This window comes from Perognathus longimembris, chromosome 1 (assembly GCF_023159225.1).
Source record: "Perognathus longimembris pacificus isolate PPM17 chromosome 1, ASM2315922v1, whole genome shotgun sequence".
Taxonomy (NCBI): Eukaryota; Metazoa; Chordata; class Mammalia; order Rodentia; family Heteromyidae; genus Perognathus; species Perognathus longimembris.
The window spans coordinates 55,228,733-55,253,464 of record NC_063161.1 but is presented as its reverse complement, the minus strand read 5'-3'; the positions used below and the strand labels follow the sequence as shown (position 1 = coordinate 55,253,464).

Genomic DNA, 24,732 nt, shown 5'->3' with positions numbered 1-24,732 from the left:
ATCTTTTTTTTTTCCCCTTCCCTTCTCTGATTTGGCAAATGAGTTGCCTGGTGGCCCATTTGTTGATTTATAAAAATCTCCAAAACAGGCAGTACCAAGCCAGAAACCAGGCCTCTTTCGGGGAGTTGGTGTCAGAAGGAGCATAAGGATAGGCAAGAAAACTTCCTGTCTCCCTCCTTCCTTCCTTCCTTCCTTCCTTCTTTCTCCCAACCTGTTTCTCCTCTGCCTTTCTAGTCAACTTCAAGCAAAATTCAGGCTAATGCCTCTGGCTTAAATAGGTACAGAAAAAGAAACCAAGGCACCAGTTACTTCAGGCCAGAGTCAAGGAGGGTGTAGGGAAAGGGGTAAAAAGAAGGCAAGGGCAGGAAGGGAATCGAGTCCAACTTCCTAACCTGTCTACCAGCGCTTGTACGCTTCACAGGGATTGGGAGCTGAGACCAGTCTAGCTGGGCTAGACTGTGGCTGAAGTTTAAGGTTTCCCTGATCCCACACCCTAGTACCAGTATCTGGGTCCTCAGAGGGAGCCCATGCTACCCCAGTCACAATGCATACTACATCCCAGGATAAAAGCTGGCAAACCCAGGAAATTTCTGGGCCTTTGCCCACCAAACTCCATACAGTTCAAGTGCATGACACACTGGAGCTCAAACAGGCATTTGCTTGGGTCCCTGCCCCAGGCGGGAGACAGTCATACTGCACACATGGCCCCCAAATGGCACTTAGGGATTTGGCACAAAAAAAAGGAACTCCTCTCCCCAGGCCCCACCTTCTTTTTCTCTCACACCCCCCATTCTCCTCCGTGATACCTGGCTATCTCTCTCCATCTCTTGAAACATGAAACCCTGCCTTCATCCCAGAAGACAGAAGCCCCAAAGTAGAGAGGCAGTCCAGGCAGACAGCTGAGGAGCAGGAGCACAAGGACACACAGAGACCTGGAGAACAGACACACACACAAAGAGCAACATGCCCACACAGCTACACAAACACACAGGCCCTCCCCAGTGCCAGTCTTGGAGGTGGGGGGACCAGGTTTGGGATCAGGGCCATCTTCCTGGGTGTGCCCTGACCCTTTTCTATTTGGCCACAGAAGGGGTAGAGATGTTCCATCCCCGCTCCCCCCCCCCCCCCCCCCCCGCCCGCAGACAGCTGGAGGAGCCACCGAAGGAGCTAACCCTGGCCCCTCACTGGCCTCCTGCACTCTTTGGCACCTGTAAGTGAACGTCCAGCTCCTGATCTTCTGACATACACACACACAGGTTTGCTCTCTGGCTGGGCATTTTCACAGTACCAGTGAGGCCCAGACACCCCTTTCCCCGGAGCTCAAAGGAATCGAGGCTTAACTCTGAGCTGTCAGAGGTCCCTTTGTTCCCCTTTGGGGACAGATCATGGGACTAGGATTTGGCAAATGGAAATATTCCCCTGAAATGTGGACAGAGCTGGGTCCCTTCCTCTGCTCTGCAGCTAGGGGGAAAAAAACAAACCTAGCTGAGGCTACTGGTACCCAAAACCAGTGCTGGGGACATAGGCATAGCAAAGGCAAGCATGGCATAGGCACTCCTCATGCCTGCCCCAGTCTCTGTACAAAATATTTGCAGGGAAAAAAAACAAAAAAAAAAAGGAAAGGAAGGACCAAGCCCCGAGCCCATTGCCCAGATAGGGAAACAGGCATGGCAAGTTGCCCTTTAAATCCCTCCGGCAGGAAGTAGGGCTACCCCCACTTCTGCTGCTGTTCCCTCGACTGCTCCCAAAAGCTGGAAGAATGTAGAGAGAGAACAGACCTGTCCCAATTAAAAGAAGAAAGTTGCTTGGATAATCACTTCTTGGATAATCCTCCTTTGCCAGTTGGAGGGCAGACGAGCATGGTCCAAGCAGTCTGCTAGGGTGTTCCCTTTTTTTCGGCAGCAAGATCTGGAGGCTCAGTGCCACTTGCTACAGCATGCCCAAGCAAGCTGAGTTCACTCAATGTCCACCTTGGTCCCTTTCGCCGGATGTGGAGCTGGGCCCTGCTAACTGCTAGGGCCTCCGTTGAGGAAGTAGGTGGTCATCTCTCCCTTGCCCTTTACCTTGACCACCCCTCGACACTCCAGTTGGTAGCCCTTGGCAGCTAGAACCTGGTACAGATCCGTGGTCACCTAGGGGAGTGGGAGAGGACCCTGCTTAGCCCAGAATCCATCCTGCTACCTTTGCAGATGAACATGGGTTTTTTAGACAGGCTAGCTCCCCTCCCCTACCCCATCATCCACAGAAGACTACCATCCTGCCTCTGTGCCATAGGAAGACCTGGGAACTCTCTGGATCCGTGCCCCTCTCCCAGCCTTGGCTCACATCCCCCTCACCTGTATCCGATCAGGAACCCCTGTGCTGTCCATACGACTAGAGACATTCACTGTGTTCCCCCAGATGTCATACTGTGGTTTCCGAGCCCCAATGACGCCTGCCACAACTGGGCCCATGTTCAGTCCTGAGTTGGGGAGAACAGCAAGACATGAAGGCTAGTGGGTGCTCCAGGGCCAGCCCAAGGAGTTATCCCACCTCCTGGCACCTTGAGAAGGAGCCAGAAAAAAAAAATAGAAAAGGAGCAGAGGGCCAATGGCTCATACCCATAAACCTCACTACTTAGGAGGCTGAGATCTGAACATCAGTTCCAAGTCAGCCCAGGCAAGAAAGTCTGAGTGTCTTATCTCATAAGCAACCAGCAAAAAGTTGGATGTAGAGGTGTAGCTCAAATGGTAGAGTATCAGACTTAAGCAAAAAAGCTAAGGGGCACTACCCAGGCCCTGAATTCAAGTCCGAGTATCAGCGCACACACATGTGCATGCACACACACATACACACACACACCAAGAGGGAGATCTCTCCTTACAGTCTAGAAAAATCATGTTGTAACAGTAGCTATTCTGTGCCAGCTATTAGAGGAAGCATGTTACACAGGGCTTTTGCAACCCCTCTCGAAGGTAGGCAGTGGTATCCATATTGTATAGACAAGGTACTGGGTGACACTACAACAGTAAATGGAGCAGCCATTGTAACAAACCAGTCTGACTCCAGAACCATTTATTAGCAAATCATTGCTTGCAACCAATTCATCTGAAAGGAAGCACTTCTATCAGACTGGCTACAGATAAGAACAGGAGCCCTAGAGTTTAGATAAACCTGGAGTCACTCCCCTGCTCAGCCACTTACTAGTTATTTGACCTTGAATGAGTAATCTCTGAGAGTCAGTCTCCTTATCTTTAAAAAAGGGATAATAATGTGAGGATTAAAATGTGCTAAAAATATCAGGACAGAGCGTAGGCTCACTGTTTACTGTGTGTGTGTGTGCACGCGCGCGCACATGCGTGAACACAAGCGCTATAATTAGACTAATTAGGGCTAGAACTCAGGGCCTGGCCACTGTTCTTAGCTTTTTTTTTTTTTTTTGGCCAGTCCTGGGGCTTGAACTCAGGGCCTGAGCACTGCCCCTGGCTTCTTTTTGCTCAAGGCTAGCACTCTACCACTTGAGCCACAGTGCCCCTTCTGGCCATTTTCTATGTATGTAGTGCTGGGGAGTCGAACCCAGGGCTTCATGTACAGGAGGCGAGTGCTCTACCACTAGGCCATATTCCCAGCCCTGTTCTTAGCTTTTTTACTCAAGGCTGGCACTCTACCAATTGAACCACACCTCCACTTCTGGCTCTTTGAAGGATAATTAGAGATAAGATTCTCATCGAAGCCCAAGGCTGGCTTGGAACCATGATCCTCAGATCTCAGCTCCTGAGTAGCTAGGATTACAAATGAGAGGCACTGGTGCCAAGACCAGTCTCCATTCTTAATATGAGACTTGATATCAAAAGTGGGAGGAGAAGAATCCCCGCCCCCGCCAGGAGCTCTAATGACCTGTGACCCCCATCCCAGCCTGTACCCTTAGCTTCACCCAGAAACAAGTCCTGGGGGAAACCTGTCAAAGGACCAGGTCCTCTCACCAATCTTCATCTGGAAATTATTGAAGGAGTGTTCATTGATGTGCTTCATCTGCTCCATGAGCCGCATGGCGTAGTCGGCCAGGGCAGTTATGTGGGAGCGGCCCACCTGGTCATAGGTGCTGGCATTCAACCCAGACGCAGCCATGTATGTGCTACCAATGGTCTTGATCTTCTCCAGCTGCCGGAACCGCTCCTCACTGATGATCTGGACAAACAGAGGATCTGGCTATCAAAGCAAAGAAAGCAAACCTAGCCCTGCCCCACGTTTCATTCCATGCCCTGCTTTTGCTGGCTTCTGCTCTTCCCTGCCTCAATAGGGCCCCTCTTTTAGTAGATGGGCCCATTCCAGTGGCCACTTGCAGGGCAGGTCTGAGGAGTCAGGAAACCAGACAGACAATCCAGGACCCTAGTATAGGAATTAGGCATACAACCTTTTCTAAAAGGTTAAGTGGGATGGCCCCTCACACAATATAGGACAGAAGAGAGAAGGTTAAGCATTAACTCCTCTTGGGAATTGAGTCCTATAGTGAGGAAGGGCCTTCCTCTAGAACAGTGGAGGTCTTTTTTTGTTTGTGGTATTTTGCCGGTCATGGGGCACTACTGTCCCTGTACACACTCATCAAAGGCTAGCGCTCTAACACTGAACAGCTACAGTGCCACTTCTGGTTTTCCAGTGGTTAATCAGAGATAAAAGTCTCACAGACTTTTCTGCCCAGGCTGGCTTTGAACCACGATCCTCAGATCTCAGCCTCCTGAGTAGCTAGGGTTATAGGTGTGAACCACCAGCACCCAGCTTGCTTTTCTCTTTAATAATACTACCTGGTGCCTACCTTATTCCACACAGGTCTTTATGTTCTCCTTCATTCTCCAACAAAGATGACCCTACCCAACCCACTGAGGCTGACCCCTCAGCTGCCCCTCATACTTCCTGGGCTCCTGTTCCTACCTCTCCTTACCCCTACCTGTGACACCTGGAACCCTCATCAGATCTCCCAGTAGCACCTGCCCCTTTCAACCAGCTCTTTAACCCTGGCCCTCAGGTCTTCCATTTCAGCCAGTGCCAGCCAATAGTCAAGTACCTCATCAAAGTCAGCGATGATTTCATTGAGCAGCCGCAGGCATTCGACACCCTCATTGTTTGCCTCCAACTCCACATAGAACTCAGAGAAGTTGGCAATGGAGGCAAACATAACAGCCACACATTCACACGACTGATAGTAGAGCTCATCATTCCGGCGCTCCCGGGCCAGGAAGTGGGCAGCCACATCCTTGGGCAGAATGTTATGCAGAAGCCGCCGGTTGTAAGCCTGGAGCTCCTCCATCTCTTCCTTCTCCCCTGTTGCCTGTGGACACCACACCATTGCCCAGCAGTCACAAGGGATGTGTGCAGTGGTGAAAATGGGCACCAAAGAGAATCACATGCAGAAAGAAAGGCTTAGGACAGATGAGGCCTAAAGAACAGGCAAGGAAGTGGCACTGTGGCTCAGCTCAAGTGGTAGAGCACTAGCCTTGAGCACAAAGAGGCAAAGGGACGGTGCTCAGGCTCTGAGTTCAAACCTCACAACTGACAAAAAAAAAAAAAAACCAAAGGGGGGGAAAACCAGCAAAAGACTGGGTGCCTGTAATTCTAGCTACTCAGGAGGCTGAGCTCTGAAGATCGCAGTTCAAAGTGAACCCTGGACAGAAAAGTCCTTAAGACTCTTGTCTCCAATTAACCACCAAAAAGCCAGAAGTCGAGTTCTTATTCAAGTGGTAGAGCACCAGCCTGGAGCAAAAAAGCTAAGGGATAGTGCCCTGGCCCTGAGTTCAAGCCATAGTACCAGCACACACACACACACACACACACACACACACACACACACACACACGTGTGCTTGTGCAAAGAAATGTAGGGGGCAGACACAGAATGGGGTAGGAAAGAGAAAAGAGGTACAAAGAGTCATGAAGCCAGAACAGACTTTAGACTTAGGGGCCTGAACGTTGGCCAGATAGCAAGACATGCATTTGCAACTTGACCTAGGCTCTGCCCCCAGGCTCCTCCCTCTCCTCCATCCAAGTTACCTGCAGTTTCCAGAGGAAGTCCAGGCGAGCTGTTGACTCCACCTGCTGGGCATGTAGGTATAGGGCCAGCACAAACACCAGCAGAATCACAGGGGTCATGTATTTGAGGGCCACCCTCCCTGAAGCTGGGCTGAGGATAAGCAGAGAGGTATGCTTGGTGTCTGAAGGAGGCATTGGCCAGACTTACCCTTTGCCTCCCTGGAATCTTCACTTACCATTCCAGCTCACTAAAGGTCTCATTGGAAGAAGCCCTGGCAGGAAGACAAAAGACAAAGTCACTGGTGCTTCCTGATGAGAAGGTCATGGAGGCCAGGACTGGGAGGACCACAGAGAGGAGGCAGCGACTGTACTGCCAAGCCTATACCATTACTCACGAATTGAGTCAACTGGGAGAGAGGGAGGGAAGGGCTGACACTGTCCAAATGGAAAGGTATTCTTTGCCTGACTTATGTAACCATAGCACCTCTGTACATCACCTTTATAATAACAGTTTAAGAAAAAGAATTGAGAGCTGAGAATGTGGCTTAGTAGCAGAGTGCTTGCCTAGCATGCATGAAGCCCTGGGTTTGATTCCTCAGTACCACATACACAGAAAAAGCCAGAAGTGGTGCTATGGCTCAAGCCTTGAGCAAAAAAAGGAGCTCAGGGACAGTGCCTAGGCTCTGAGTTCAAGCCCCAGGACTGGCCAAAAAAAAAAGGATTGAGTCAGGGCTCTTCCTGAAATTAACTCATTTGGTGCAAGAGCTACAAGAACTTTTCTTCTTAGTAGTAGGTTCTCTACTTACCACCTATACACCTTAGGACAAGCTGCTTAAAACTCTCTAAGCCTCAGTTTCCTCATCAGTAAAATAGTGAGCCAATCTAAATAATGCACATAAAAGTCTTAGCCTGTGCCTGGCATGCAGCAAGCCTTCGTAAGTGTTTATTACTCTAACTTTTTTTTTGTTTTTGGTCAGTTGTGGCTTGAACTCAGGGCCTTGGTGTTGTCCTTGAGCTCTTTTACTCAAAGCTAGAGCCAGCCCTACCACTTTGAGCCACAGCCCCACTTCCAGTTTTTGAGTGGTTAACTGGAGATAAGAGTCTCATGGGGACTTTTGTTCCTGGGCTGGCTTCTAACTGAGCCTTTCAGATCACAGCCTCCAGAGTAGTTAGGATTGCAGGTGAGAGTCATCGGTACCCAGCCACAGAGGCTCTATCTACCACAACCAACAGCAGCCCCATATCACAAAAGACAGGGATTTGCAGAGGAAAAGCCAATGTGGTGTCCAAAAAACTCCTCAAAATAGAGGTCAGACAGGACACTGGAAGCTCATACCTGTAATCCTACCTTCTCAGGAGGCTGAAATCTGAGGAGCACAGTTCAAAGTGAACCCCATGCAGGGAAGTCCATAAGACTCTTATCTCCAATTAACCACCCAAAAATCAGAAGTGGCACTGTGATTCAAAGTGGTAGAGTACTAACCTTGAGCAAAAGAGCTCAGGGCCAGCATTTAGGCCCTGAGTTCAAGCCCCATGACTGACAAAAACAAACACAAAAAACCCTAAAAAAAAACCAGGAGTCAAAAAAAAACAACAAAAAACAAAAAGCCCAGGAGTCAGAGATTTGGTTCCTAGCCAGTATGGATCTGCCACCGAGCAGCAAGCAGTATGGTGGTAGGTGGTTAAGATAGTGGGTACCAGGCAAATGAGAGGGAAATTAAAAAAAAGAAAATCTAGTCTAATGACAGGAATTTCCCATGACTGGGGTTTCCGTGGGCTAACTGCTTAGGGTCACAGGAATTCCCTCATCTCCCTTTCTCCCACAGGTTAAGTGGTAGTATTCTAAAAGCACAAGGGACTGGGCACCAGCAGGTCTCAGTGACCCTTCAGCCTCAAGGAGACTCTTTGGGGGATTTACAAAGCTGAGCAACAACTTACAAGCCATGGACACCAAGCAGGAGGTCATAGTTGTCAAAGATGGTGGCTGCAGGGCCCAGCAGAAGCAGCACCAAATAGATGAGTCCCAAGACAATGGTCATGGCCAGCTTGCCAATGCTGCTGATGTGCAGGAAGACAGAGCTGGCCAAGAGACTCAGCAGCATGTTCCCGATGAAGTACTGGGAGGGGGGATGATGGCAGAGGCAGTGTTGGGTGACAGCAGAGGCTGGGGCACCCGGGACAGGGAGGACCCTTCCTGATCGATCCGCCCCTCCATAGCCCTGAAGCGTCAACTCCCTTTACCCTCCATGCCCAGCCTACACTACCCTAGGACCCCTGGTTGTGCCTGGAGTTGGGGGGACTCAAGTGAGTTTCTGGATCCCCAGTGCCTGTCACCAGGCCTGGCATAGAGGGGGCACCCCCCTGTCTGAACACTACTTGGACACCTCAGGGAAGCTGCAGGTGGGTGCGGTGCCCTCACACAGGGGAGCATCCAGGCCCAGAGAGTAATTGAGCTGTTGCAGGTGGCAGGCGGTGATGTCAGTGGGAGTTAAATTCAACATCTGGGCTGCGCAGGTCTGTAAGGAGGTGTGGTTACAGGTGAACTGCAAAAAATGAGGTGCATATTAGGATAACCAAGAAGAAGAAAGGTTACAAGAACAATACCTAGGTGCCTCACACTCCAGGGAATGAGTTCTCAGGGATGACAAGAAGTAAGGGAAATCAAAGGGGGAGAACTAGAGTTCCTCCTCCTCCTCCTCTTCCGGCTAGAAGGAGCCTTGAGAGCAGGAAACATGTCATGCCCCGCTGTATTCCCAGTACTCAGAAAAGGGGTTGGCATAGAGTAGAGGTGGCACAATTCTCACAGGACCCTTACCATGTTGGCGATGGCAGAGATGAACACAAGCAGGACTGAGAAGATGCCAACTGCCGTGCTGTGTGCCCGGGAGCGAACAATGCTCCGAGATAGACGCTGCAGGACCTTGGGGAACAGCTGGAGTAGCAAGAGACCAAGAAGTAGGCTCCATATTAACTAAGGGGGAAGACTAACCAGGGATGAGGCCCAGCGAGAGACGCATGGCCTCCTCTCTCTTACTCTATGAGGCCCTGGGGCAGTCCCCTTACATACAGAACCACAGGAGTATACAGCGCAGATCAGCACGGTGACCAGCAACATTAGGAAGATGCTGATGTAGACCCCAAGCATCAGGGTGGAGCTGGAACAGAAGGGAAAAGTTACTCGAGAAGATGTGGACGTCCTTGTCCCACCCTTGAAACAGGCAGGGATTCAGGCACCAAGAAACAGGGGTCTTGTGTGTAGGTATTTTAGGAAGGTTCTAGAGAGGGGTAAGGAAAGACCGGACTCTCACTGTGGGAAGATGAGGAGCTGGATGAAGCAGATGAAGCAGAAGACCAACAGGGCACAGGCAACGTAGGCTCCAAAGCGGGGATCCACCTTCCGTGAGTACTAGAGGGAAGAGACGGAGCTGGAGGCTAGGCCTTGCTCTGGAACAAGTCCAGGGCACTACCGGGGGCTTCAGAGAGGGAAGAGCTGTCCACTCTACTCTGAGGTCCCCCTATCCCACTCCCCAATAATTACTCCTAATCCCTTACTCCTGAGCCCTCACTTCTACTCAGCCCCCAGCCCTCATCCTTTTGCCCAAACCTTCTTCTCAAGATCCTCTCTCTGGAAGGTGAGCAGGAACCGGCGTACATGGTCTTTCCGCAGCTGATCAATGCTGCGGGCATCGATGGCACGGCCCAGGAACTCGTCCACCTCATCCTCAGGGTTCAGGGCATCTTGGGCACCTCGGCTGAGGGCAGGGGACATGCTTCACCAGGTGCGTGAGCAGTAAGGGCCACATGATAAGGGGAGGGCTACAGCAGCAGCCAAGGGAGCCTGTGAGCCATGTGTGGCTCCTGCTCTCACACAGCACATCAAAGGCCCAGGAGAGGGAGGAACTCTCAGTTCCCACAGCCCCATCCCAGGGCCTTTGCCCTCATCCCCCTCTCCTCAGGGTCCTGACTTACTTGTCTTTGCTGGAATCATCAATGCCCTGGAGAAAGGGACAGAGTGTGTAAGTTAGGGGAGGGGCCAGCCACCTTTACTTTGCTGTCCCTTCCCATGTCCCAACTACGCTGAGGTTTCCCCCAAACAGACCTGAAGCCAGGCACTGCTGGCTCACACCCATAATCCTAGCTACTCAGGAGGCTGAGATCTGAGGATCACAGTTCGAAGCCATCCAAGGCAGTAAAGTCCATGATATTTTTTTCTCCAATTAATCACAGAAAAAGCCAGAAGTGGAGGTATGGCTTAAGTGATCAAGTGCTAGCCTTGAGAAGAAGGAGCTCAGGGACAGTGTCCAGGCCCTAAGTTCAAGCCCCAGGACTGGCAAAGAGACAAACAAAAAACACTTGGGGGTAGGGCCCTTGGAGTGAAGCCATCCTTCCCACTCCCTGCATCAGAAAGTATGTATGGAAAATGCAACCACAGAAAAGAAAGGAATAACAGTGCTAAGGAAGACAAGAGAGCAAGGCCCCTTACCATCTGGCGGAATGCCTTGGAGTCCTTGGTCCGGGAGAAGGCCCGATCAGGCACCCAGCGTGGCATCAGGCCTTCCATGGAATTGGCCCGTGTCCTCTGCAGCTTGGCCAGCATGGCCTTTTCCTCTTTCTGTATGGACAGCATGGATAAGGGCTCAAAGAAGGACTTTAAGAAGGCTTTTGCTAGGCTGGTGCTGGTGGCTCATGCCTGTAATCCTGGCTACTCAGGAGGCTGAGATCTGAGGATCACAGTTCAGAGCCAGACCAGAAGGAAAGTCCAGGAGACTCATCTCTAATTATCTACTCAAAAACCAGAAGTGCCACTGTGGCTCAAAGTGGTAGAGCACGAACCTTGAGCAAAATAGCTTAGGGACAGTGCCCAGGCCCTGAGTTCAAGCCCTATTACCACCACCACCACCAACAAAACCAGAAAGCTTTAGCTGGCTCCTCCCCATTTGTCCCTGTCCTTGTCTGCCCCTCCCCCACCCCAGCTCTGCCTTGGTTCTGACCCGTTTCTGGCTGGCACCCAGGATGAGGAAGGTCTCAATGCGTTGCTCCTTGAGATATGCATTGCGCTCACCGCCACGGCCTGGTTCCACCTCATAGTCTCCATTCAGATACTGCAGCGTGGCCCGAGTAATGTGGATGCGGCTGCATGGAGCCAGGAGGTGAGATACTGGTCCTCCCACCTCGTGCCCATTCCCAGCCACCTGGACCTCTGCACTCACCCAGCCCGACCCCCTGCCTCCATGTGGTTGGCCAGGGTCACATCGTTGGACCACACATCGAATTGCCATTTCCGCAGACCAAGGACCCCGCAGTGCACCCGTCCACTGTGGATGCCCACGCGCATGTTGACATTCACGCCTGTCACCTCACGCACTAATCTGGGGAGATATAGCTCCAGATCAACTCCTGAGAAAGTCTTCCCCTCTCCCAGCCCAGCACCCAGGCATCCCAGTGGGCAAGGAGAGACCCAGATGTAGGGGACAGGAGGCTAGCCTTGGCTGGACTTTGGCAGATTACATGGGGCCTAAGAACAAAGATTTGAGAGTTTGTGTTTATTAGAGGCTGGCAGAATCCTGTGAGATTGAGCTGGGAGAGGAAGAATCAGTTCTCAGCCCTGGCCTGTTCAGCTAGGATTCTCAGCATCCCCAACCCATGGCCACTTTACCCAGTTTCCTCCATCCTCCAGCCAGCTGAGGATGCCCAGGGGTCCAGTTGAAGGAAAAAAAAAAACACCCCAAAACTCACTCCCTTCCCAAGCGATAAAAAGATGTCAGTGATAAAGCACCAAGACTAAGCAAAATTCTTGAGGACACATCAAAGCAGTCTGGGACACCCACAGTTCCAGGAAGCCTAGGAAGGGGGCACTGCTTACGAGATGGCCTCGATCATATCCACCCCCATCTCCACACAGCAGTGGGCATGGTCTGTCCGGGCCTCTGGTAGCCCTGACACACAGTAGTAACAGTCACCTAAGATCTTGATCCTCAGACAGTGATTTTCCTGAAAGGGGAGAGGTGAAGGGAAAGGAAGGCCTTTACTCTCTTGCTCACCATCTTCACTGTAGCCTCTAATCTACCCCCCCACCCCCGCCGCACCCGCAGCCACCACTAGCAAAGCTGTGTTCCCACCACAGTCCAAACTGCCCCCAAGCCCCAGCACCCTCACCGCTGCTAGCTTGTCAAACCGGGCAAAGAGCTCGTTCAAGGTCATGACCAGTTCCTGCGCAGTGCACTGGGAGGCCAGGCTGGTGAAGCCCTCAATGTCTGCAAATAGGATGCTATAGGCAACGGCAAAAGGCAAGATGGTCCATGTAGCCCTCGAAGAGACTCTGAAACACCCCTCCACCAACCACCTCCCTGACATCCCTACCTGACATTGTCGTGCTTCTGGATGTAGATCTTGTGGAACATCATGTCTTCTTTTTTTGTGTTGATATCTTCTTTCATTTCCATGGCAACATGCTGGGGCAACACTGACAGCAGCAGCCGCTCCTAGACCAGTGGTTCCAACAGGGCACTGCTATCTTCTTTGTTCCACGTTTTGATCCTCCCCCAGCCATTCTGCATTGCCAGGGCCTTCCCATACCTTTCTGGTGATCTGAGCTTTCGCTTCCCTTCTGTTGTTGTTTGTTGTTTTTTGTTTGTTTTCTGCCAATCCTGGGGCTTGGACTCAGGGCCTGAGCACTGTCCCTAGTTTCCTTTTGCTCAAAGCTAGCACCCTACCACTTGAGCCATAGCACCTCTTCTGGCTTTTTCTGTTTATGTGGTGCTGAGGAATCGAACCCAGGGCTTCATGCATGCAAGGCAAGCACTCTACCGCTAAGCCACATTCCTAGCCCTTCGCTTCCCTTCTGGACCAAGGCTTGGCTCTACCCACCTGAGCCCTCAGCAGACTTCCATCTCAGCCCTCCCTGATCAGCAACTACTCAATCCCCAAATGTACTCCTGTCTGCTCTTTCCCACCCTTGGAAGGAGAGGCTCGCAATATCAAAGGTATCTGTGATGCAGTCTAAAAGGACCATTTAGACTGTGCGCTACAGACTCAAACAAAGAAGCAGATCCAATTTTCAAATTACTTGGGAGTGAGATTGGAGGGGCGGGGCACCCTGGTCAGGGGAAGCAACCCACACCTGCTGCCGATTCTCATGCTGCAGGTGCAGTCGAGCCTGGATGTAACCGCGGGTCTCCTGAAAGGCTTGGCGCTGAGACACTTCAGCCGGGTAATGCGTGCAGATGCCAATGACGTTGGTGCAGAAGAAGAGCACCACATTAGCACCAAGCTGCAGGAGGGTGGCAGAGGCAGATAGTGAACACCCCTCAACACACACACACACTCACACACACACTCACACACACACAACCTGACAAGCTGTCATACACAACATGTCCGTTTGGGCAAGAAACAAGGGTCCTGTATCCTATCTGTCCCCAAACGGTGTCCATTCTGCAATGCATCTCTTCCATTCCCCACAGGATTCCAGATCCTAGCTCTGTGCCTGAATCACTCCATGACTACAACAGTGTTCTTTTCACAGCTTCAGGGAGCAAGAGCATCAAATAGGGCCAAGTAGGTCACGGAGTCCAGTCCAGTACTCTGATCTCCTGCCCCACAAGTATCTCAAGCAAAAGACAAGTGCTGCTTCCTCTGCACTGATTCTTCCTACAGGAGGCCAGCACCCATAAGGCCTGAGCTCTCCTCCTGAGTGAGACACATGACAAGTCATCTCACCTCTCGGGGCCTCTTTTTGTTCATCTGTAACCCAGACAGAGGAAATAGGATCTGTAAAGTCTCTCCCTGCTCTGCAGACTGAACAAATATAATTAATACTATTATTGTTATTATTATTATTATCATCATAGCAAGCTTCTTAGCCACCTGCAATATGCTAGAAATTTGTTTTGATTTTTTTTTCTTGTGCCAGTCCTGGGACTTTAACTCAGGGCCTGGGCATTGCCCCAGAGCTTTTCTGCTCAAGGATAGTGCTTTACCACTTAAGCCATAGCTCACCTTCTTCCCTCATTTGGGTGGTTAATAGGAGATAAGAGCCTCAAGTCTCAGCCTCCTGAGTATCTAGGATTACAGGCACAAGCCATTGGCATCTGGCATGTGCTAGGATTCTAAGAGTCTTTTCTATATATTAACTAATGCACTTCTTTTTTTTTTTTTTGTCAGTCATGGGGCTTGAACTCTGGACCTGGGTGCTGTCCCTGAGCTCTATTAGCTCAAGGCTAGCACCCTATCACTGGAGCCACTGTGCCACTTCTGGTTTTCTGGTGATTAATTGGAGATAAGAGTCTCACAGACTTTCCTGCCCAGGCTGGCTTTGAATCACGATCCTCAGATCTCAGCCTCCTGAGTAGCTAGGATTATAGGCATGAGCCACCAGTGCCTGGCACGAATGCATTTCTTACAACTCTATGAATTAAGTAACAGTATCCCATTTCAAAATTGAGACTCTGACAGAGAGAAGCTCATTAACTTGCCCAAGACTGCACTGTGGGTTGTGGCTGGCAGGGGAACTCAAGTCCAGGACAAGGGCTGAATCCTATACCCTAATCTCACTGCCCAGTGCATTCCAGGTTTTTGAGGGTCTTCTTCTCTCTACTGACTCTAGCTCTTGAGGATCAACCTCAGAGGTCAGGTTTAGGAATCATCCATTCTACTGATACAGGAACTACCTTTCACTGGGGGCTAAGGTGCCACTGTGCCAGACCACACCCCCTGACACACACTTGACCCTGCCAAGCCCCACACCTAGGGCCCCCACTGGAGAAATAGTCAGCCCTCAACCACCATCAGTAGCATTATGTAGGGGAGCAAGTCCACGGGGAGCTGGCTTCAGTGTTGCTGGAAACTCAGGGGTTAACCTGGGACTTGCAGCTCCACCCCAGAGCTGGATAGGGCAGGGCTGTGGTTGGGGAGAAGGGAGGGAAAACTCACCAACAGCCCTGAACCAGAATGAATCCTGCAGATTTGGAAAGGACACTCAATCTTTAGGACCTGAGTTCTGCTGGGCAACACTGTGGTCTGACTAACCCCTAGGCGTTTCAGCTCTAAACCTTTAAGATTGGTCTCCCAACTCCCCTTCCCCATCCACAGCACAAGGCCTCACACAGCCTAAGCAGGGGTGAAGAGGGGGCACACTATATCCCTTGGGGGCTTCTAAGAATAGTCCCCAGTGGAAGAGAGAAGAAGGGGGGGCACAAACCAGGCAACTTCCCTTCCTAACCCCAGGAGCCCTAAAGGAAAATGTGAGTCATGCTGGAGGGAAGGGGAAGAGGAATGAGAGACTGAAATAACTCTGTCCACACATATCCCTGTCCACTGTGAGAAAAAAAAAGGAGGGGGATACTGGGGCTTTGGAAGGGACTCTTGCCCAGGCTGGGGTCACTAGATGAAAGTGTTCCATGTATCTAAATGAGTGATTCAGGGAAGAAAGGCCCTTCTTACCATCCTGAGCTGAGAAGGGACTACCCTAAGAGGTTAGCATAGAGACCACAAGTCTCCGCCCTATCCAGAAACCCACAAGCCCAAAGGGGCACCGGGAATTGTCCTCAGTGCCCCCAGGCAGGCATGGGCTGCATGGTTTTCTTCACCATAATGTGTATGTGCTGAGATCAGGCTGGGGATCAGGCCGAGGCCAGGCACCCCTGGGGAGATCAGAGGCTGGCAGTCCTGTCCTCCCTAAGGCTGAGCCTCCCCAATCAGTACTCAGCCTGGCTCTGGGCACCATGCCAGTTGAGAGCAGGAACGAGAAACACACCCAGCTCCTGGCCAGCTCAAGAGGAAGGGGGAGGGGAGGCACTACCTTCAAACTCCTTCTCCCCTAAGGAGGGTAATCAGACCCCAGCTTGAGAGACAATCTGGAAGAGAGTCTGGGGGACTAGCATGAACAGAAAGATCTGGCCCTTTAAGAAATCTCACAGTGCCCAGCAGGCATACGCTCCACAAACAAACCAGCTATAAAGTTACGTTGAAAAAGGTACGTTCTGTTCAGGAGTACAGGCTGGGCGGAGATGGGCATCATGCCAGAGCACCCAGCCTCTCACCCCAGGAGCCCCAAGCAACTTCCTCTCCATGCATGAGGCCGTGGTGGGTATGGGCCATGAGCCTGCGACAAGGCAGCGGTTGGTCTCTCCCACAATGAGGGAGGCAGATGACCACTCTAGAACCAGCACCAAGATGGTACTAACTGGGGACTGTGTCTATGGCAACCAGGCTTCTGCTCCTTGGCCAAGGAGGGTAACATGAGAGGGCAGACCACACAGACATGTCTCTCTGAAAGTGATTCCCCAAAAGCCCTGCTGGCCTTCCCACAGCTGGCCACACTCTGGTGATAACCATGCCCCATCAGGTCCCACTCCACTCTTAGAAGGTGGAGCCCTAACAGTAATACCTTGCATGAGATACTATCATTAACCTCTGTTTTGCAGTCTGTGAAACTAAAGCCAAGAGAGATGGAATGAGTTGTCTATGAGCCCATGGAGGCAGAATGCAGCTCACTGGACAGCCAGATCTGATCCTTACTTCACACAGATACTGAGCTCCATTTAGCCCGCAATCAGAACCCCGAGGCAGTAGGTGGTATAGCAGGAGAGAACCTCAAGACAGGGCTGCTGGTCTCCCGGTGCCCAGTACGCAAAGGCAAGGTGATGTCAAGCTCCCACACTCCTGTATCTCTGTTGTCCAATCTCTCCTGGCCCAGGAGAGACCTAATCCAAGCATTCCTCTTTCCCTGTCCTCTCAAAAACTGCCTTGGAGCTGAATACTAGAGGCCTGTAATCCTAGATACTTAGGAAGCTGAGATTGGGGGGTTGTGATTCAAAGCCTTACCTGGGCAGCAAAGTCTGTGAGACTCTTATCTCCAATTAACTAGCAAAAAGCCAGAAGTGGAGGTATAACTCAAGTGATAAAAGAGTACCGGCTCTTGAGGGAAAAAAGCTAAAGAACCATGCTCAGGCCCTGAGTTTAAGCCCTAGTACCAACACAGAGAAAACAAAAGAAAAACTACTTTGGTCCTGGAAAGTGGACAAGGTGACATCTTCCATCCAGATCACCACTTAAGAGTTGCTTGTCGAGGTTGGCATCAGGGCCTATAGTCTCAGAGGGCAACCTGGAGACAGAGATGCCAGCTGGACCCAGCCTGAACTGCCTCTCTCAATCTCAGCATCCTACATGATGTCTCTCCAGGCTGTTACTTCAGCAGGCTCAAGACGAAGAGCTGCGGACTGTGGCCTATGGTGACAGCATTCAGGTTCCAGTCCTGGGGCCCTCCCTCCTCTCAGCAGTGCCATCTGCTCCAGGAGCTAAATGGAGGCCCATCTCTGAAACCTGGGCCTCCTGGGTACAGCCAGACACCCCTGCTATCCAGGATCCACACATGACTCACTCATCCTTCCTTAGCAAAAAGCCCTCTTCCCTCTCCCGCCCCATGCACTTCAGCACACACGCCCACCTGCTTCCAGAGGAAGGCATCTCCACGGTTGAGTTGCCAGGCCAAGATCAAATGCAGGATGGAGAGGCCCAGGCCACTGAGCACGGCAGCCCGCATGCGGATGGGCAGGAGCGTGTAGGTGATGTAGACGAAGAACACAGGGACCCAGAGGCCTGCCGAGGGGCTGTGTGGGTTGGCTGCCAGGGCACCCCCGACCTGCAGAGCTGCCAGAATGCCCAGCACCACGTAGCTTACCACCCACATGGAGTCCTGGCGGAAGCTATGTCGGTTACACACCACCATGAGCGCCACGAAGAGGATGGCAGCACAGATCAGCAGGACCACATAGGCGGGATGAGGAGAGGCGGGCGCCGCATGGAAGGCCAGCAACACGGCCGTGAGCAGCACCAGCACTGCCATCAGCAGCGTTAGGCTACTTTGGTTCATTTGGAAGAAATAGCGTTGGTATAGGCGTTCCAGCTTGGCTGAGCGGAATTGCTTTGACTGGAAAACCTGCACGAGACGGCGCCAACAGGATCGTCCACTCCTGGATGCCCCATCAGGTGCCACCTCAGCTGCCCCACCTGCTGTTGTGGTCATCTCAGTATCTTCAAAGCCCAGGGCCACGGCCCGCAACCCCAGCTCCATGCCCCTGCCTGGGCCAGCCCTCCGAATGAACGCCTCATCCTGCCAGGGGCACCGTGCAGGAGCTGCAGGAGTGGGGCTGGGTGGTTCTGCATCCTGGAGGCAGCTCATGTAGCGGGGTGTACAGAAGCCACTGGCTCGAGTCCCATGACGTGGGCGCTTCTGCCCATTGCGTTCACCCCAAGCTGTTTTCCGTTCATCCACTTTGGGGACCAAGAGGCCACTAAACCATGACATGCTGCTAGGAGAAAAATATGAGAAAGCATTAGTACCACCATCAGGGCTACTGCCTCCCATAATAGCTCACTATATGAGCCCTTCCCAGGAATGAGCTAAGCACTTTCATACACACCGTCCTCATAAAATTCCTGAAGCAGCCCAGTGCTGGTAGCTCACACCTATAATCCTAGCTACTCAGGAGGCTGAGATCTGAAGGGCATGGTTTGAAACCAGCCCAGGCAGGAAAGTCCATGAGACACCTATCTCCAATGAACCACTAAAAATCTGAAGTGGAGGAGCTATGAATCAAGTGGTGGAATGCCAGACCTGAGTGAAAAACTATGGGACAGTGTCCAGGCCAAGTTCAAAACCTAGTATGGGACATACACACATACACAATCCTGAAGTAAACAGTGGCATCTCCGTGCAACAGGTGAAAACAGGTAAGGAAACCAGGATTCAGGGAGATGGAGAAATTTGCCCAACATCTAACAACCATGTAAGGAAAAGTCTAAATCAGATTTGTTTGACCCAAAGTCAATACACCTAGAAATTCACCTCTGAAGTTAACATGTTTTGTTTGTTTGTTTTGCAATCACGTACTCAAAGGCCCATTTAGGGAGTGATACAGCCCATCAATATGAAGGAAGAGAAATCAAGTTCCTACTCAAGCAAGGGACAAGAGCCACTCAGCACCACTAGACTGTGGACACTAGTGTCCCAGAGAGGTTCAGAAGAAAATCTCAAAATGCAATGTCACATCTTTTATTTTTTGTTTTCTTTTATGCCAGTATTGAGCTTGAAGTTAGGACCTGGGTATTTTCCCTTAGCTTTTTTTTTGGTCAGTTGTAAGGCTTGAAGTTGAGGCCTGGGCCCAATCTCTGAGCCTCTTTATGCACAAGGCTAGTGCTTTACCATTTGAGCCACGGGGCCATTTCCGGTTTTTGAGTGGTTACCTGGAGATAAAAGTCTCACAGGGACTTTTCTTCCTGGGCTGGCTTTGAACCCTGATCCTCAGATCTCAGCCTCCTGAGTAACTAGGATTATGGGAGTGAGCCACTGGCACCCAGCTAGCTCCTTTAGGTTTTTTAACTCGACTCACACTCTACTACTTGAGCCACAGCCCAGACTGTCTTCAAACCTCAATACTCAGATCTCAGCCTCCTAAGTAGCTAGGATTATAGGCATGAGCCACCAGTGTCCAGCTGGTGTTGACAACTAATCCCCATAATTCAATACCACAAGCCAAATAAATCACGTCTGTGGAATGAGTTTTGCCTATGAGCTGCCAATTGGTGACCTCTGAACAAAGGGGAATCTCTTTCCACATCCTTCCTCATCTCACACACACACACACACACACTTCAACATGCTACATTCAACTTCCCACAGGTCACAGCTCAAGTGTAACTTCCTAGGGAAAATTTTCCACCTATTTTACCTCTGTACATTTCCTCCATAAAACTTATTGTAATTGTAATTAAATCGTTCATGTTTAATGTATATCTCTGCCCCCTCTGACTGTATGTTTTGTGAGAATAGGAATGTCTATTTCAGTCAATGCTTTTTTTGGTTTTGGGTTTGTGTGTGTGTGTGCTGTTCCTGGAGCTTGAACTTATTGCCTGGGTGCTGTCCCTGAGCTCTTTGGCTCAAAGCAAGCACTCCTTCACTTGAACCACAGCTCCACTTCTGGCTTTTTTGGTGATTAATTAGAGACAAGAGTCTCATGGACTTTCCTTCCTGGGTTGGCTTTGGACCACAATCCTTAGATCTCAGCCTCCTGAGTAGCTAGCATTACCAACATGAGTCATCAGTGCCCAAGTATTATTGGCTTCCTCAGAATGTAGGAACTGAGAATGTAACTCAGTGGCAAAGTCCTTGCATACACAAGGTCTGGGTTCAATCCCCAGTACTGCATTAAAAAAAATGGGGGAGGGCTGGGAATGTGGCTTAGCAGGAGAGTGCTTGCCTAGTATTCATGAAGCTCTGGGTTCAATTCCTCAGCATCACATAAACAGAAAAAGCTGGAAGTGGTGCTGTGGCTTAAGTGGTAGAGTGCTTGAGCAAAAGAAGCTCAGAGATGGTGCCCAGGCCATAAGTTCAAATTCCATGACTAGCAGAAGAAAAATAAGGAGCCGGCAGTGGCGGCTCATGCCTATAATCCTAGCTACTCAAGAAGGTGATAACACAGTTCAAAGCCAGCCCAGGAAGAAAAGCCCAAATACTCTTATTTCCAATTAGCCAGCAGAAAGCTGAAAATGGAGGCATAGCTCAAGTGGTAGAATACTAGCCTTGAATGAAAACAAAGAGCCTGATACCTGAGTTCAAGCCTCGGTACTTGCAGCAAAATGAGTAAATAAAAAATAAACTAGCAAACTCAATGGCACACGGAGAGAGAAACTCATGCAAAATAATAGCTAGTAATAATAATCCTAATTTTTCATCTTCCTCATTCTCTCCCAACACCAGCTCAGCCTAGCCCGGGATGCTGGTTCTATCTCTTTGTCTGGAACAAGAGCTCCTCAGGTCACTGCCCGAATATCCCCCTTATCACAGAGACTCCAACCATCCTTTTAAAATAGCAACTCCCTTTCCTGGGGCTCCCTATCTCTTCTTCCCAGCTTTACACTTTCTTTTTCTCCACAGCTCTTATCAGCAACTGCCGGTCTATATATTTTTCTTCTTTGCTCATGTCTGTCTCTCCTAAGTGGGATGTCAACTTCACGAAGGCAAGGATTTGGATCTTGTTTTGCTTACTACAGGATCTACAACACCTAGTACAAAGTGAATATAGATACTGGCTGAGTAGATGGATAGCTGTCGGATGAACAGATTCTATTCCATGTTTTTTCTCTGTGTTTTAAATCTTCCAAAGTCTTTTCACATGCCTAATTCCAGCTGAACTTCACCAAGGCCCTGTGAAGCTGGTGCAGAGACCTCGTGGGGCACAGCACAGGCATAAACAAAAACGAAGGCCAAAGATTAGGGTAAGCTGGGCACTGGTGGCTCGCACCTGTAATCCTAGCTACTCAGGAGGACAAGATCTGAGGACCAACGTTCAAAGCCAGCCTAGGCCAGAAAGTCTGTGAGACTCTTATCTCCAATCAACTACTAAAAAAGCTGGAACTGGATCTGTGGCTCAAGTAACGAGTGCTAGCCTTGAGCAAAAAAGCTCAGGGGCAGTGCGTGCCTAGGCCCTGAATTCAAACTTGGAGACTGGTACCCCCACTCCCCAAAAAAGAAAGAAGGAAAATAAAAAGGGTAGGTATAGTTGTATAAAGATCCTGTGTAACCTCTACAGTCCGGGATCCCAGGTTTTCTGGAAGGAGGTGCCTTGAACTTGGTAGACTCCACCACACCAGCTTTGTCAGGTCTCCTGGCTGAGCCCAAGTCATGAGTAGCTGAACATGAAAGTACTGTCCTCCAAAGATATTATTCCCCCACCAAGATTAAGCTCCGTCATACCCACAGGGCACCCCAAGGGGCCCTTTGCACTTAAACATCATCAACATTTGTTCTCCATAGGGAACCAGTGTGAAGACTATCCAGCACTTACCGCAGGTGGCCACAAAACCAGCTGCTCAGGAAACATGACCAACACTAAAGCCATCACCCCAAAGCCTCCAAAGCAGGAAGCAAAACAGAAGACACCTCTGTATGCCCCGACCTCCATCCCTGGGTTACCCTTAGTCAAGTTCTCTTGGTGTCCCTTCTATATGCCAAAGAGCAGACAGCCTTCCACCTCTTAACATCACCAACAGCACCATCTCAAAGGACAAATCAGGAGTACAAGACTTTTGGTTAGCTGGCATTTGAAAGAGGTCACCGAAGAAAGCTTCCCTCTTCTAAATGCTTCATAGAAAGCAACATCTGCTGGGCACTAGTGAATCACACCTGAAATCTTAGCTACTCAGGAGGCTGAGATCTGAGAATCATGATTCTAAGCCAGACCAGGCAAGAAAGTCCATGGGACTCTTATCTCCTAATTAACCCTCAAAAACTCAGAAATGGAGTTGTAACACCAGCGGCAGAACACTAGCCTTGAGTGAAAAAAAAAAACTAAGGGACAGTCCCCAGGCCCTGAGTTTAAGCCCTAGTACAGGCACAAAAAAAGAAGGAGAAAGCAAAGGAGGGAAAAAGGGAGGGAGGAAAGGAGAGAGGAGAGGAGAGGAGAGAGGGAGGGAGGGAGAGAGAAGGAAGAAAGGAAGCTAGGAAGGAAGGAAGGGAGGAAGGAAGGAAGGATGGATCAATCTTTGGTGCAAGACATTACCCTAATTATTTGCTAATTCCACTGCCTTGGACAATTTATTTAACCTCCCTACTTGATTTTCTTCATGTGTAAAATGGGAATCGAAAGGGTCCTGAGGAAATAGTATAATAACCCCTATCATGTAGCAGACACTTGATAATATTAATTCTCTCCACCCTATAACCCTCTGAGCCCAAATCTCTGCCAGGGCCCAAGAGTTAGAAAGACAAGAGAGACATGAGCAAGAACACACATTCCTCCAGCCAATTAGATGCCTGGTTTTATCAGTCCCTGTGTCCTCAACTGTCAGTCCCCAGAGCTGCTGGGGACAGAACCCAGAGTGAGCAGGTTTCTTATTACCCCCACCCACCCACCCCAGCCATGACATTTTGCTTTAGCCTCCTTCCATTCTCCAGTCCCCTGTTATCTCTGCCTCTCCCCCCCCCCCCCCCCACTGGCCTAGACCTCTGTTCCCACAGGGCCTATTTCTGGCTATGTTCCCAGCCTCTGGAAGCATATCCTAGCATCTGGCTCCTGCCCACAGAGGAAGGAGCAGGCACTATCAGGGGAATGCATGACCCTTCCAAGAACACTCTGACCCCCACAAGGGGATGGCTTTGGAGCTCTATAACTGTCCGGCTAACTACAACCATTCTGCCCACGGCTCCTCTTCAGGCACTGTCCATCCCTCAAGAAGTCCCAACACTCCTAGCGCTCTGTGCCTGGCTGGTATGGCAGGTATCAGGAGGGCACTGTTCCAAGACACAAAACTTCTAAAAAAAAAACAGTTTCCCCCAACACTCCCTGTCCAGAAACCCATCACTCTGAATAGGGAGTGCACAACCACCTCCCTCATCTGTTCAGTCAGGCTCCTGACCTCCTTCCTCCCCTGAGTCCTGGTCCTTTGCTTCTCTCACAGATCAGCTGCTCCAGGCACCATCAGTTCCCACAGTCATATCCCATGCTGCCTCACAGTCCCAGGTCCAGGGCCTTCTAGATCTCAAGTTCTTCCCCAACCCTCATCGTTCATGGAGACTGGAATCTGGAGAAGGCCAAGGCCCAGCCCTAAGGATAGCTCTGCCCACTGCTTCACCCAACTCTTCTTCCGGGCCACCTCTCTCCCATCCTGTCCCCAGGGCCCATCTGCCCCTGTCTTCTTTGGCAAAAGGAGCCTCCAGGGTGTTTTTGTTTTTTGTTTTGTTTTTATGACTTCAGAAAGTTCCTCACAGAAGACGTTACCCAGGTAAGGCCCAGCAGTGCCAACACCGCCCACTTTGCTGGGATGTGCCTCCATTCCAGGCCTTTCCACATGTACAGAAGCCTTCCCAGGGCCTTCATCTGTGGGTTCCCTGGTTGCCTTCTCCTTTCCCCAGTCCTGGCACTCACTAACAACTGCAAGAGGGGCTCCCAACCCAGTCCTAACCAGACAACACCTCAACCAGGGCCACTCCAGCAAGGGGGAGGGGGAAGGAGTTGGGGGCGATGTGGACAAGGTCTCCCCCACCACCTAATTTCTATCTTCTTTTTCTGTCCGGCCCCAGAGCCCACTCCCAACAAAGTTCGCCCCTCCCTGCCCACTCGGCACCAGGCCGGCCCTGGGGAAAACGAGGCGCTGCCACTACCCTAGTCATTGCAAATATCTGGAGTTAAGAGCTAGAAGAGGGGGCGCCGCCCCGCAGAAGGCTTTCCTAAGCCCCCTAAATGCAACCACGCTCTGTCCCCCAACGCGAGGCTCCCCCACCCCACACCAGCCCGCCGCCAAACCCCCGGGACAACCCTTCCCCCAGCCCATGCCTTCTCCCAGCTCTCCTCCGGGCAAGCCTGGAAACTCCAGCAAGTGGAGGAAGGGAGTCGGCCGGCGGAGAGTGACAGCGGGGAATCTGGAGCCCGGCTGGGGGGGCTCCCGATCCCCCATCTCCTCCAGCCTCCGCCCCCACCCCCGCCAGCCCCCACGCCTCAGGCTCACCCCACTCCCTCTTCCCGAAAAATATAATCAAGACAGTCAGCACTGACCATCCCGGGGTTCGCCGACCCCGACTCACGCCGCACCGGCGCCACGCTGCTGGCGCCCCAGCCGGGACCCCCAAGACCCCGCCCGGCCGCGGCCCCCGCCCGCGCCGGCTCCCCGCGGGCTCACCTGCCGCCCCGGGTCGGCGCCTCCCCGGGGCCCCCGCCCCGCCGCCCCCGCGGGC

General features: G+C 51.2%; 1 protein-coding gene across 6 annotated transcripts; it reads right to left on the bottom strand.

Moving 5' to 3' along the window:
* Positions 1 to 14: 14 nt before the first annotated feature.
* Positions 15 to 24,732, bottom strand: Adcy6 (adenylate cyclase 6). Of its 6 annotated transcripts, none has more exons than XM_048365382.1 (22): positions 24,678 to 24,732; positions 17,449 to 18,310; positions 13,069 to 13,272; positions 12,363 to 12,484; positions 12,159 to 12,270; positions 11,866 to 11,993; positions 11,213 to 11,371; positions 10,994 to 11,135; positions 10,486 to 10,614; positions 9,972 to 9,997; positions 9,607 to 9,754; positions 9,311 to 9,408; positions 9,070 to 9,157; positions 8,818 to 8,934; positions 8,387 to 8,545; positions 7,941 to 8,119; positions 6,239 to 6,274; positions 6,024 to 6,153; positions 5,042 to 5,305; positions 3,963 to 4,167; positions 2,337 to 2,461; positions 15 to 2,132 (listed from the first exon to the last, which is right to left on the bottom strand). In XM_048365382.1, the coding sequence occupies exons 2-22, from the start codon at positions 18,307 to 18,309 to the stop codon at positions 2,007 to 2,009; spliced, it is 3,558 nt and encodes a 1,185-aa protein (XP_048221339.1). In that variant the 5' UTR covers position 18,310; positions 24,678 to 24,732; the 3' UTR covers positions 15 to 2,006. The 6 variants fall into 6 exon arrangements, with proteins under 6 accessions (XP_048221339.1, XP_048221356.1, XP_048221347.1 ...); XM_048365399.1 differs by having other exon boundaries at positions 17,449 to 18,313; positions 24,678 to 24,704; XM_048365390.1 differs by lacking the exon at positions 24,678 to 24,732 and adding an exon at positions 23,418 to 23,945.

Bases quoted from the DNA above. Each gene is read 5' to 3' on its own strand.
- Adcy6 (XM_048365382.1), bottom strand. From the start codon at position 18,309: ATGTCATGGTTTAGTGGCCTCTTGGTCCCCAAAGTGGATGAACGGAAA. The intron at 11,372-11,865 runs GTAAGCAGTGCC...ATATCTCCCCAG, and splicing joins GATATGATCGAGGCCATCTC to ATTAGTGCGTGAGGTGACAG. The intron at 6,154-6,238 runs GTAAGTGAAGAT...GCTTATCCTCAG, and splicing joins ACCTTTAGTGAGCTGGAATG to CCCAGCTTCAGGGAGGGTGG.